This window comes from Microtus oregoni, unplaced genomic scaffold (genome assembly GCF_018167655.1).
Source record: "Microtus oregoni isolate MIOR12 unplaced genomic scaffold, Mior012 000001F_ref0000356, whole genome shotgun sequence".
Taxonomy (NCBI): Eukaryota; Metazoa; Chordata; class Mammalia; order Rodentia; family Cricetidae; genus Microtus; species Microtus oregoni.
Window position 1 is genome coordinate 75,756,282 of NW_024543060.1, and position 15,140 is coordinate 75,771,421.

The 15,140-nt window shown below is 34.2% G+C and overlaps 1 protein-coding gene across 25 annotated transcripts in view; it reads right to left on the reverse strand.

The window, feature by feature from the left end:
• The window catches only part of Ppfia2 (PTPRF interacting protein alpha 2), a 346,500-nt gene that overhangs the window by 125,922 nt on the left and 205,438 nt on the right, over nt 1-15,140 (reverse strand). For 23 of the 25 annotated variants that reach the window (XM_041668226.1, XM_041668357.1, XM_041668327.1 and 20 more), the window contains 2 exons: nt 10,174-10,338; nt 4,723-4,797 (listed from right to left, as the gene is read on the reverse strand). In XM_041668226.1, coding sequence (XP_041524160.1) covers nt 4,723-4,797; nt 10,174-10,338 — 240 coding nt within the window. The remainder of the gene's footprint in view (nt 1-4,722; nt 4,798-10,173; nt 10,339-15,140) is intronic. The other 2 variants (XM_041668294.1, XM_041668419.1) reach the window with 1 other exon arrangement.

A 15,140-nucleotide genomic window follows, 5' to 3' on the forward strand; every position in this document is an offset into this window, starting at 1 on the left:
GGTCAGAAATACACACTGGAAAAAGGATATCCTTCTCAACAAATGGTGCTGGTCAAGTCAGATGGCTGCACATAGGAAAATGCAATTAATTTGGGCTCCGGGGTCTCTTAATGTCTGCATAACACTTCACAATCCCAGAGAACCTAGACTACAATAAGGACCATAAAAGAGACATACATAGATCTAATCTACATGAAGAAAAAAAAAAAAAAAACAAGATCTTCTCAGTAACTTGGAGCATAGGGACCTTGGGAGAGGGTTGAAGGGGAGAGGAGAGGCAGGTAAGGGAGCAGAGAATAATGTAGAACTCAATGAAAATCAATAAATAAAAACATAAAAAAGAATGCAATTAGATCCGTACACAAAACTCAAGTCCAAATGGATCAAAGACAACTTAATACCAGATGCACTAGGCTTGATAGAAGAGAAAATGACGAATAATCTTGAAATCATTAGAACAGGAAAAGAATTTCTGAGCAAAACACCATTAGCCCAGGCACAAGATCAACAAATAAAAAGACAGACCTCATGGAACTGAGAAGTTTCTGCACAACAAAGAACACTTCTTCCAGACAAATTTGCAGCCTACATAAGAGGAAATATTTTTTAGAAACTATACATCTGATAAAGGGCTAATATTTAAAATATATGAATAATTTAAAATCTAGATAAAGAAAATAAGTAACATAATTTATAAATTATATAGGACATAAATTATAAATTTAAAATATGAATTAAATTGTTTTAAATATAAATTAGATCTGTCAAACAGATCTAGACAGAATTCTCAAAAGAGGAAACTCAAATGGCTGAGAAACACAAAATATTCAATATCCTAATCCATTTGGGAAATGGAAATCAAAACTGTTATGAGATTCTATCTTATACCTGTCAAAATGGCTAATATCAATAAAACAAGTGACAACTAATGCTGGCAAGGACATAGAGTAAGGGCACTACTCCTTCATTGCTAGTAGGAGTGAAAAGTTGTATAGACACTGTGGAAAACAATGTGGTGGTTCCTGAAGAAGACAGAATGAGATCTATCCCAATATCCAGATATATCACTTTTGTGTATATGGATATATACACAAAGAATGCCTGTTCCTACCAATAAATATTTATTTAACTATGTTCATCACTGCTGTGTTTATTCTATTCAGAAATTGGAAACAGCCTATTTTTCTCTCAAAAGATGAACAGATAAAGAAATTAGAACACTTATACTAGGGAATATTACACTGCTATTAAAAACAAAATCATGTATTTCCCATGTAAATGGCTGGGACTAGAAAAAAATATCATCCTGACTAAGATATCCCAGATCCAGAAAGACAAATATTATATGTTTTTACTTACGTGTGGACATTAACTGTTAAGTCAGTGATGACCAAGTACAGTCAATCTGTAGAAACACTGAGCTTAGGTATAGAGTACAGGACTAAAGGGAAATTAGAATAGATAGCTATGGATGAAGGGAGAGGTGGAAATGGGAGGACAGTAGCAAAGTGAAAGTGGTGATAGGGATGGGGGAGGGGAATACAGGAAGTTACTGCTACTATTAAAGAAAATTGAAGGGTACTATAAAAACCAAATAGAGTAGAGCTTCTTAAAATATATACATATGAAACTGATATCTGAAGGACATTGCCAAATAATGAGGGAGAGAGAGTCCCAGCTGGTCATCTCTTGTCATCAAATGAAGTTTCCTGTACTGGGAAGTGGTTATATCTAATTGAGTTGTTGGCCAAACAGGCCTATAGGAACCTCCAAAAAGTCAAGGCTATTTCTAAGACTATCCAAAAACTGCTGGCAAGGCCCCATTGCTGAACACAACAGGTCTATAACTAATTGAACACAGAGAAGTCCAGATAGTGCATATATAAAGCCTTCACACCCATGTTCTTCCTCTTTGGTACAAAAAGGTACTGTGCATACAAAAGAGAAATGTAAAGTGCAAGCCAGATGCAAAACCTGTGATCTACCATGGTGTACTAACTGCAAAATGTTAGGGCAGCCATGACACACAGCTTGTGTGAGTAACCAACCAATATCTGTTTTGACTTAAGGTGATATGGAACCCATAACTGACATTGACTAAGTTACCAAGAACCGTTCACTGGATTGCCCAGAGATCTAGGGTAAAACCAAATTCTACTGTTAAAAAAAAAGTAACAATAAAATTATGCCTCACAACATTCTGGTTTATACTTATACATTAGTGTTTATTTCAGTCATCGTCAGAGAAGCTTCCTCCTGCAACAGATGGGAAAATACAGAGACCTACAGCCAGACAATAACTAGAGAGAGTAAGAGACCTTGGAACAGCCAAGCCTAAATGGAATGTCTATAAAAACCTCTCCCCTAAGTATTCAGGGACTCCTGGAGGAGTCAGAAAGGGCAAGAGCCAGAGGGAATAGAGGATGCTAAGAAATCAAGACCCTCTAAGTCAACAAGACTAATTCATGTGAGGAAAAGAAGACAAGATGAAAGAAAATGAGAGCTATCAAACAAGAGACACAGAGAAAATAGGGCTGAATGAGTCATATAAAATGATATAGAAGGAACTATTTGTTTGTATATACTGATAAGTACACTTAGGTGTGAATATGTCAAGATATATCTCACAATCTGAACTCTCTCTGACTTCTCATTTCTTCTAATCTCAGGGATTGAGTAAATCCCATATTTCTTGAACAGTACTATTGCCATCTGAAACTCAGGAAATAAAAGTGATGTCTCTCCCGTTACAATGTGTTGTCAGAGAATGGTCCCTCTGAAGGGACTCTTGAACTGTGTAAGAGCAGGGAATGTGACCTGACAAATCCATCCACTTGTTGACTTCTGCTCTTGACTGTGATGGAAGTCAACTACATACTTATACTTGTGCTGGTTGGACTTTCCCACATGGATGGACACGAACCTGGAATTGTGAACTAGAATAACCCTTTTCTCCTTCAAACTGCTTTGGTCTGGGAAGGTTATCACAGCAACAGCTAAGAAACCAAGGTATTTCACACTATTCCTGTGTGGCAAGAACTTCCTGCATGCTGACGCTTTTCTAGCTAAAGTCCACTATTTTCAAGGCTTTAATTATTAAACCTGGAGCCAAGAAAAGCATAAACAAATGAGTTTGTTTAAATTAAGTTATTTTAAAGAATCAATATCAAGTGAAGTAAATAGAATTTATTCTGTTTTTTAAATGTGTGGAAATATTCTATTAATACTAGAAAAACATCAACAAATAAAGAATTTAGTTAAATGTGTGTGAACACATCATTTTGTTAGAAATTCTTAATACTTAGTATTAAGAGTATCACATTTAAAATTAATGAAACTTCAGGAAGATATGCTTATCTATTTTGTTATATTCACTACCAGTTATAAAATTATGAGGATCAACTTCAACAAGTGCACTTGCAAATAAACATAAATTTAGATGTAGACACTATTGTTTGATTTTCTAATAAGGACCCAAATTTGTATTTGCATGACTATATTCTAATTATTCAATTTTACTAATACAAAAAATAATAATTGAATACTTGTAAAGAAAAAACATTTTAAATCTTTTATCCTTTTGTTGTTGAAAGTAGATTTTTTTCATAAAACATACTCTACTGTGGTTGCCCCTCCCCAACGCCTTCCAAATACTGCCCACCTCCCCACAAACTTAAATTTTCATTCTTTTTGACTTTCTCTTCAACAAACAAACAAACAACAAAAAAAGGCATCTAAAAAGAAAATGGAAAAATAAAAAGGAAATTAAAGAAAATGTACAAAAAGAACAAAACAAATGTACAGAAAAGCAAAGGGGCAAGAGAAAACACAAGAAATACGTAAAGACTAAGAGACACACACATAGGAATCTCATAAAGACACAAAATGGTAAATAATAGTATGTAAGCAAAAGGCTTGTAGGGTAAGAAAAGTAAAAGAAAAAAAAATGCCCATCAAGCACATTATGAGACAAAAAAAATTCTCCCAGAATGTCATTTAGCTCATCTTATGTTGGGCATCTACTGTTGGGCATGGGTCTTTAAGAGTTGTTTGTATACTCAGTGAGATTGCATTAGAGAAAACTAATGTTTTCATTTGCAAGCAGTTATCAATTGGCAATAGCTTCTGGGAGAACTCCAGGGCAACAAGGCCTTCTAAACAGCACAGCTGAAGCACACAGGAACTCACAGGAGCTGTGGCATACACGTACAAGGGCTGAGCAGGTCTGGGTCTGTTGGGGTCCTAGCTCTTTAAATCTTAAGCTGTGATTTTAAATGATGTCTTTGAATCTTCACAGGGATGCTAATCCAGTGGTGCCTTTAGGCTTGAGCACAATGCTTCCTGAAAACAGGGAGAGTCTGAGGGGAATTGGATGCATGTGTCTATCTGAGTTATTTACTTCATTTCTAGCATTTCAAAGTTTAAGAGGAACTGGACACAAATTCCAGTTTTAGGGTTGTTGTTTTACTTATTTTTAGGACTGGTTTTCTAAATAGCCATCTCCCTAGACATTGGTGGTTTTTCTTTGGTCTCCTGGTGACAGATCTGAACAGCCAGAAACCAGAAACCAGGCCTCTGGCAACTCATTTCAATGGGTGGCATTCAGCAACATAGACAGAATGTGGTCGATTTCGTGACAGAATTAATGAAAGCAAACGTGTAACACAAGGGGCAGCATGTTAGCAATAGTGCACCTCCGAAGAGGGAAGTTTGGTGTGTTACCTCCTGATTAGCTGAAGCTAGTTCCTCTTCCAAGGCAGAGATTCTTTCTAAAGAAACTCTCAGTCGCTCCCTTACCTAGAAGAAAAAAAAATCAAAATACGTGCCGAAATGTATATCCAAAACATAGGAACCTGTGGTGAAGCCATCTTTAACATAAGAGACAAATGGTCACATTCTTCAAGCAATTGTAGCCCTAAGATAACAGACTCTCAAATGTGGTATGAACAACATGAAAAGATTGTCACCTCAGAGGCATCGTTGGATCAAGGGGATGTCCTTATAGTAAATTCTTTTGTAGATGAACTGATAATCTTCCAATGGGGTTGGAAATTGACTGGCCTTTCTCCAATTTCTGATTCATAGCAAGTAGATGCAAAGTTCAAAAAGCATAACCATGATAGCATTGCAAAATTATTGGTGTTAAAACAAGTAAAATAGGCAAAATACATCTTTAAAATAAGTGAATTTTGTTGCTGGTTTCCGGTGCCTAACTTCAAAGTGATTTGTTTAAAAGCAAAGAGTTCTTGAAAACTGAAAATCGATTTGAAATTTTAAGTGACTGCAAAGTGTTAATGATTTGGCAACACCCACCTTGTATCCATATATCCTGGGGACAGGCATTGTGATTTGTAGAATTAAGTATTTTTTAGTTTGAAAGCGGGGCTGACTTAAAATTGTTTTCTTATATAGTAGAACTTCGCAGAACTGTTTCCTTGACCCTTGCTTTCTGACTTCTAAAACGGAAACCGTGAGTGTTGGCACGTGCCAGTCAATCTCCAACATTTAGGAGACCGAAGAGGAAGACTAAGGTGAAGGAAAGACTGAGACGTATAACAGGATAAAGGCCAGCTCAGTCTACTTAGGAAAGCCTGGGTCAAAATGAAACAAAAACCAAGCCAAATCAAAATAAAAAAAAAATCCCAAATCATTGTATTCTTATACAATTATATAAACTTTCTATTACTTTTACCAAAGGTAAACTACCATGCGTCAATATTTACTTAATGACCTTGGTGGTTTAATTTGCCTAAGTCAATAAACTATAGATTTAAGACACAATTAATCACAAGTTTTTGATTTTTTATAAATTAACATATTTTCTACATGAATGTTACAAAAATGTCTCAATAAATTTTCATTTTAATACTATAGTTATATCCCTGAAAAACTAACTTTGTTATTTAATTGACTGTGTATTTTATCATACAACATTTTTCTTAATTAATAAGGTTTAAATAGGACTATAAGCAAATATATAAATATATAAACTATATAAAATTTTAATGCTGAATAATTGCCTGGTTAATTACCTAAGAAATAGAGCAAGTTATGCTTTTTAACTTTCAGGCAAAATATGAATTTTAGAGGTTTCAAACATTCATCTTTAAATTCTGTTTTGGTATTGGGTATAATCAGGTGACTGAGTGTACTCAACTGCTGAAGCAAGCCCAAATATAGTGCTACATTCAAATATTGAGTGTGTGAGTATCACAAAATAGAATAACATTTAGCCTTAAAAATCTTCTGCACAGAATCTCTATTTAGCTCTGCCAGATTGATTGCCATGCTTCAGTGATTTAGACAAATTTCAAATTATAAGAGCAACACAGAATTAAATTCTGAATTTGACGTGGAAGTCTGTAGACTGTGGATCTTTATAAGGGGGTCAGGTGTCCCAGGTTGAGAGAACAGCCTGAAGACATTTAGTACAATCCTTGATTTTCCTGTGTATAGTGCTGATTAGGACACTTTTAGAATGTCACTGAGAGGAGAGGTTAAGGTAGCACCTTTTCACTTAAGTGCTGATTCATCAAAATGTTTCTAAAGTAGTGATGGTATTGAATCAATATTCCTTGAGTACAAGCTATAGGTTAAAATATCTTCTTAGTTATTTCTCTTAGCCCAAAATTCTTAGCTACTGATTTCTTTTACCACACGTTAAGCACTAAAAGAAATAAGTCGTGAAGTCTATCAAGAAATATGAATAAAGAATTAACTTTCCATAAATTTACAGTTTTGACAAATAAGGATATGTTAACCATAAATTAATGAATCTAAAACCATCTTATTTGAAAATAAACTTTTTTAAAATACAGTTTTAATTAAAACTATGTATGAAAATTTTTGCTGCCATTATCAATAATGAATACCATAATAATGTTGAATTGTTTATTCACTTTGTTACTCTGTTTTAGACAAAAATTTCGGTTAATGTTATGTTAGCTTTGTTTATCAAACTTTAATAGGAAAGAAAAGGAAATGCAAATATGTAATCTTCCCAGGGTTAAGAACTTGATAACTTTACCATATCTGGTTTGCTGTAGTTATAATCACAGGAAAAATCGTATGTATCACGAAATTTTCAACTTCTGCCTCTGCCTTGATCATTGCACTGGCAGAATATCATAATATTTTAACAATCATGTTTCTTGTTGGATTATGTATGTTTAGGCAGATCGATTTGCTATATTGTGCAAACTAATAATTGTTTAAATTTTTGCTCAAAGAAGTACACAGCTGTAGTTGGTAGTTGTCACTATCGCTAACAATTCTCTTTTCACTGGATTGCACTATAGCTGTCATGATGTTTTGCCTTACATGTATTGCTTTTTACACAGGTAAATGATAAATTATCAATGTCCAATTGTAATATTTGTATTCATCAAATATTTCTAAATTAATCTATTATTTCAGTATTCTTTAAAATGGAAGGAAAATGCCTAGTGAAACCTTTCATTCAAGAAATATTTAAAGGGTATGGTAATTTTCTCATGGAAGATTAAAAGAAAACTATTATTACAATCATATGTATTACAATCATATTGCCCAAGGAAGAAGTTAATGGAAGGAGTGAACTTCCAAATTAAAAAGTAAGGTATTGCTGGGTTTCACCGTGGCAGCTGTTGATTTTATCAAAGAAAAAAAACTGTGAGAAAACCTTCTTACACTAAAAGTTCAAGAATAGTTTGTTCTGTGATAGTTTACCATGAAAATATCAATGGTAAACAAGGCTTTACATAAACATATTTGATGTTCTTTGAGTTGCGTTTGCCCTACTGGAGAAACAGTGGAGGCTCATGCCAAAATTACTATTGGTTGTACTTAAGCTTCAAAAGTCTACCCATGTCAGTGGTTATGTAAATGAACATCAGTATTTAAAACTGCAAGCCATTATAATAGTCAATATTCATGCTCAATTTTTTTCATAACTTAACTATATTCTATGGTAAAAATGAAAACATCTTTTTTTACCTGAGTAATAATTAATTGCATTTTCCTATATTTTTTCTTTACTTTTATAGCCTCATCCTTTAGGTTAAAATGGTTATTAGTTATTCATACACCTGTGTCTTTACTCCCCCCCTTCTCATAAGAACAAACTAATTCCTCAATAAACAAATGAAATGTTATTTTAAATGAGCATTTGAACCAAGAGGGCGGTAACTTAGTTTCAAACTTTTAACAAACATTGACATTTTCAAATGCTAAGTAAAATATTAATGTACTGAAAGAAATTTGCTTATATTAAGAAGTGGTTCAAAGGTTTGCTCTATTATAGATGATCATTACAGCGGCTGTAGGTAGATATTGTTATTATCTTCACCTGAAAAAGGAGTTGTGATCTAGAGCAACTAAGCCAGTTATGCAGACCAATCTATCTACTCCAGAGGGGAATCTCAGAATTTTACAAGGAGAGCTTCATAGGCACCAGTTTAGTTGCTCATGAACTTGCCAAGGTCTATGAAACTTGTAGAAAGTTTTTAAGAGCTGTAATTATCCATATAACTATATTAAAGTGTGCTTCATTGATCTATACTCAGCTGATGGAGCTTCTATATGATAATTGTCCTATATTTTTCTAAAGGTATTCACAGAACAAAGTTCGGTGTGAAAAGTATTGGTTAATTTTTACTCTGATTAAAACCACTGACTCACTTAAGTCACGTCAAAGTTCTTACAGGTAACATAAAAAAAAATCCCACATTCTCTAATATATTTATTTAACTCTTTCAATAGAGTTGTTTTCTTGGGAATACCATGCTGTTCTCACAGATCCAAGTCGTTTTGGACACTGATCCTACTGATTAGGGCATCTGATCTATGGCTTCAACTCATTCTTTAGTATTTAGGTAAAATATGATTCGTTTCTAACTCATTTGCTGTTCCTCTAAAACCAGACTGCACTTTTGTGATGGCATGTGTTTGTCACCACATGTCACTGATGTGTGAATGCCTGGGACCCTGAACTCTTTGCTCACAAGGGGAAAGTCATGCTTTGTGTGACAAACCTCACACAAGGCAAATATTCTATAAATTCTCATAGGATTTTATCATTGTATTTTCATGAATGGAAATATGAAAAAAACTAAATAAGTATAATTATTTGATATTAAACTTAACATGGCTAGTTAAATGACCTGTAGTTTTAATCTTCGAAATTTTCATAGTTTTTGCCTCTCATAACCAAAATTAAAATGGAATACAACTTCTTCTTTCACTCTAGAAGACAGAATTGATGTTATTCTTGTACAGGAATTTCACATAACCCTCTGTTCAAAGAACTAGCTGAAAGACTGATGGTAATAATATATAAGAATATAAATATTAAGTGGAACTAAACTCTATGTACTAAAAACATAGATATAAACCTGCAATAATTCCATGTTTGAATTTTAATGCTCAGAACTTGTCATGCATATTACAATGAAGTGCCCTAATTCTTGATATGCTAAATCCTAAGACTTTTGAAATTTTGAAATCACTTCTTTGAACTTTTTAAAAAATAGAAAATTGTGTCATAAATCTTGCCTAATCGCTAAAGGATATTACCTTACATTTGTCAGTTGATCTTATTTTAACTGCAGCTAAGAGAGATTTACAACTTACTTTTGGAAAGGCAGAAAGATGAGTTTTCCTTCTAATACGTTATATTGTTACCAGTAGAAACCACTGTGTGCTTAAACTAAGATGTTAGCAACATCCCCCCAAGGGAGGCTTCAAATATAGATGTCCAAAAGTTAAAGCCTGCCCAAATTCCACTTCAAAATACATGTGGTTTTTAGTTACTTTTTTTTTTTTTGAGTCTATGACATCTATGGACCTGTACTTCAAAAAAGGGGAAAGGAGAGATGGCAAAAACAGAGGTAAAGAGATTAAATACTCATAGGCAGTACCAGAGTTCAAAAACCCTCTGGTGTAAGTATGTAATAGGATCTAATTCTGACAATTTGTACATTCAGTGATATAAATAAAAGAACATGGTCCATCCACACGTTTAATATTTAGTGAGTGTTTGTGGACCGTCCACCCACCATCACTAAATTTTAAAGTTTTTTCATAGCTCAAAAGTGTTCTTTTGACCTAAGCTACTTATTCATTTGTGTGAAAATAAGGAACTTCTGTCTAGTAACAGAAGAATAGTTTGAGGTGAAAATAATAACAGTACTGTACCTTTTCATCCAAGGCCTTGTGGTGCTCAAACAAAGATTTCAGAGCCTTGAGAACCTCCACCTCACTGGACACTCCGGAGGGAGACTGGGCCTGTCGTTTCACCACCGTCATCCTTAGTGACCTTTCATGGCGTGACACAAGGCATTCCAAGTGCTCCAGTAATAGCTGTGGGGGGGACAGAAAACACGGTTATCCTGTGAGGACAACCAATCAGCCTGTTTTCATGAGCTCTAGCTTAAAATGTTAAGTTTTCACAGAACCCGTGATAACCCAAGGGAATGCAACAGGGAAGAGGAAAGGAGCACCACTTGGTTAACTCAAGGTTTTTAAAACACATGAAAGTCAAACAGCCTCTAGTCATGTAACAAATCATGGAGTAATAAGTGATGTCGCACATTTTCCAACACGGTGGTTCTCATCCTAACACTGTGGCCCTTTAATTCAGTTCCTCATGTTGTAGTAATCGCCAACCATAACATTATTTTCATTGCTACTTCATAACTCTAATGTTACTACTGTTATAAATCATAAGGTTAATATTTGTGTTTTCTGGTGGTCTTAAGTGATTTTTTGTGAAAGGGTCATTTGAACTCCAAATGACGTCATGACCCACAGGTTGAGAATGTCTGTTCTAATGAGTCTTAGTCATGAAATCAAGACTTGAAAAACTGTGTATGGGCCAAGAAGATAGCTATGAGATAGCATTTGTTCCTTAAATAAATAAGTACAATTGCATAATCCTTTTAATGTAATATTTTATGAATCCTTTAAGAATTGTTTTCAGAATATGTCCTAATGCTGGTTCTATTTGCTTGTTGCAATATAAACTGCATAGAAATGAGATCCTTTTGTGTATTTATGTAGCAGTCTTTTGAGTCTGTACTTGGTGAGCAACTCAGCCACCAACACAAACAAGTGGAAATACACAACTCATCTCTCAAGTGAAGTCATTTTCCCTGTGTGTGTATTGATCTGTGTGAATGTTAAACACAGACGCTGGGTCCTTTGTTAATTCTTAAAGGCTCAGCTCATCAATAGGCTTATAAGAAGATGCACAAGTGTTTCAGCTATATGATGGTTGTGAGAAACTGAATTTTATGATGAAATGTTTCCCTAATGTAAATGGGGTTATACAGATTCAATTGATATTTGTGAATCTTACATTGCCTGGTGCTAGTGTAGGACGAGAACCATATGGTATTATGTTAACTTGATTATTCTACCACTAAAGACAGCTGTTTCTATAGCCATCTTAAATTTCATCACTCTGTATTCTTTAAGAAAGTTCTTCACACTGCAGTTTCACTTTCCCAACATAGAGTGCACACACACACACACACACATACATACACATACACATATGCACACACACACCAAACAAATAAACAATCAAAAATTACAGTTTCAATTTTCCATTCTTTTTTCTTTTTATCTATGCAGATTTTTACTTGTAAGATAGATTTTTACATCCTTGTAAGATAGAAGCCATCAGAAAGGGTAATAGCATTTTTTTTTTGATCCAGGAGTACAGCAAAGAAATCCCAAGTCTCTAATGACCTGGAGAAAGAAAAATCAGTTTCATCAGCTTTTGTAGTGAGTTTCTGAACTTTAGTTTTGAAAAGTCAGGCTATACACATTATTTTTCTTAGCAATTTTTCCAAAGAACTAAGAATTTTTATTACTTGTAAAAGGTAACTGTCTGTTTAAGATAACTGCAATGAATTCTGTTTGCTACAACCAAGACCACATGAACACTCAAGTTATTTGATTCTACTTACAGTTTGAATGTTCTTCTAACTGTCATAAGCAATGGTCTATTCACTTCCCTGTTAAATATGTTAGCTTTCTGGTTATGTCAGTTTCCTCCAAATGATACCCGATTCATAATTCATGATGTTTATTATTCATTTAGGTGATATTTCCAATATCTTACCCTCTAAATTTATTAATTTTATATATTCTAACCATCTAGATTTCTAATTTTACCTAATTTTACTAATTCAGGCCTGATGATTTCACTATAGACTCTGCCATTATCAGTAAGTGCAACTCTTTCATAGCTGGGGTTCTATTCTTCAGGCCAAGGTTGCTATATTTCTAGTTTGCCTATTTATATGTTCAATCTCAAAACCACATTCACTCGAGACCTTGTACTATGCGGATTTGTTATGTCATGCCCACACTCTGTACACAACACCGGACATCTTACACCCCCCTTTCCATGATCATTCTTCTTGTGTGTGTCAACATCCAGAATTCAGACACCTGCCAATATATCCACTAACGCCATGGGGGCTCAGGATTCAGTGTTTCCTCCTGACTTAGTGCAACTTACATTTGTATCCTTTCATTCATCAAACTTCTACAATTTAAAATATAATCTCGGTCACTCATGCCTTTGCTCAAGTCCTTAATCTTTTCTCATTTGACCAAAAGAAAGTCAGACTCCTTATATTTCCGAAGTGAAATCTACGTTATCTGAGCTCCTCTCTTTTGCTTACTTACTTATCCGTGCACTGACTTTGTTGCAGCATTTGTGTGTGGAGTTTTGCTTAGCTTTGTAAAATAGCAGGTATTTGTTTAGCTACATTGGGTTATTGTGCAAAGTTCTTTACTCCTTTAACCAAAAATACTCCCCTTTAGTTACCTGCTTGCCCTTAGGACTCCACAATCTCTTATGTATTTTCAGTCATGTCTCTTCTCTACAGGCTTCTCCAAGTCCTTACGCTGCTGCTTTCTTTTCCCAGGTGGAATCAGTCCCCATCTGCCATTTCCCTCCAGGTTGACGCTAGTCATTCATTACCTCACAACTATTAGTATAGGGTCTATAAGGAAAGGAAGATTTTCTCTTCTCCACTCACTTCTGAATGTTGATCACAACATTATCTCCAGGTCAAGATCATATTTGTTGAATGAAGAGAAAGCAGTTTATTAAAGTTGCAATTTATAGATTTAAAAGAAATAGGTATTTGAGAGATGTGTACTGAATAGATTTTTTTTTCTAAAGCAGCTGATTAAAGACATTAAAAAGTAAAACATCTTCCATGGTGTGTGGAGGAAAGATAGCTACATAAAGAATCACCTATGATTTGTCTGAGTGATGGTCTGGGAAAGCAAGACCATGTTGACTTGAGTCATTATTGTGATGAGATATGTTGAAAAGCATGAAGAATACAAGCACAATGAGGCAAACTTGATGCTTTAAACTAAACTTAACAAATTTAAAAAAAAATAGGAGAGATTAACTTTCCAAATTTTAGAGTTGAGGCCAGAGAGTCCCATTGTTATTTAAAAGACAATACTTCGATATAAGAGAGCTTACTAAATTTCAGCACATTATAAATACATACCTGCAACAGGTGTCTTGCATGGAAAAGCTCCCATGATAATCCAAAACGGCAGTAGAAACTGGCAAAGGGGCATTTGAATATTTTCAGGTGGGCTAGCCATATATCTCTGTGATTCTACCTGCCTCTCTGATGAAGGCAGTCCCATTCATTTTAGTAAATCTATAAAAAATTTCACTGAGAGTGTATGTCTTATCAATGAAATCTCTGCTTATCATATCCTAATATAAAAACTCTTCTTGGCTACAAATTTTTAACCAGAATGTGTGGTGATATATATCAAACTTTAAGAAGAGAAGGCTTCCAAGTTATTTTTTAAGTGTAATTTTTCCAACTTGTAATCTCAGAATTCTGAGAATATATGTGTAAAGAAGTCAATTGAAATCATTAGGAAACTTGGAATTAGATGTTTGACTATTTCCTCTTTTATTACATTATTACATTTAGCTAGCATCTAGGCACACATAGGCTAGCATTTTTAGTAGCTGAGACTGCTATATATACTATCTGGGTTATATAGGACACTTCTGCACTATTTGCTGGGTTCACATGCCATCTTCTAAGACCATCAGCATGTTAAAAATCAAGGCAATTAAAAAGCAGGGGGACCCAAGATGTCTTGTTCTCTGAATGAGGCAGATTACTTTCTGATTTGTTGATTTTGATGATAGATCAACTTCATCATCGAATCACTTTAGTTCACTTTATGCATTGACTTTTTGTATTATTTATTTCAATTCGTAAGTAGAATTGCTAATTTATTAATATGGAAAGGTTTATCAGAACCCTAGAAATTATCAGAACCCTAGAAATTAGAAGAACCTTTTCCAATTAAACTCACAACTCACAACTGTACACAGTCAGGTACTCTTTAATTTGAGAAGGATCTTGGTGCTGTCTTTCTGCTCTCTTTCCAGTGGCAATGTGTAGGTGTTCATAGTAAGACAGCAAATAGTAAAAAAGAAATAATATAAAACACACACATACACACACACACATATATAAAGCATAACAGCATATAGTAATATACTATATAAAATAAGTCATATGTAACTATATCAATGAATATTTGATACAGCATTTTGGGAGAAGGAAGACAATATGTTTGGATCTTACACCTGTAGCTTTTATTTTGGTTTTAGATGGTATCAAGAATGTCTGAAGTGTTCATGTAATCTAAGAAGTCATTATATTATCAGGATTTTATATTCCATAGGATTCAGAATCCTATTTTCCTTGATGTAATGTACAACAAAAACTTCGCATATTACCTTTTTAAGAAATATAGATTTTTTTTGTTCACACTTTCTAAGTATTAGTAGCTATTAATCTGGCTTCTAATCAACAACTTCTTTTTTTCTTATTGTCATACAGAAAGCTTTGTTTGCTTCTCTTTCTATTCTTATTAAGTATTTCAGGATAGCTCCCCATACCCTTGGGTCCTTTTCAAGTAAATAGCCAAATATGCCTGTGCATTCAGAGGGTTTAATATGTTGAAAGTCATATGGCTATTGAAATAAATCCCAATTCAAATCAGTCACAATTAAAACAAATGACATATGCCACACAGTGGGGTGTTGACTTTGGGGCAATGTTTCATCTAAGCCACCATAAATCTTT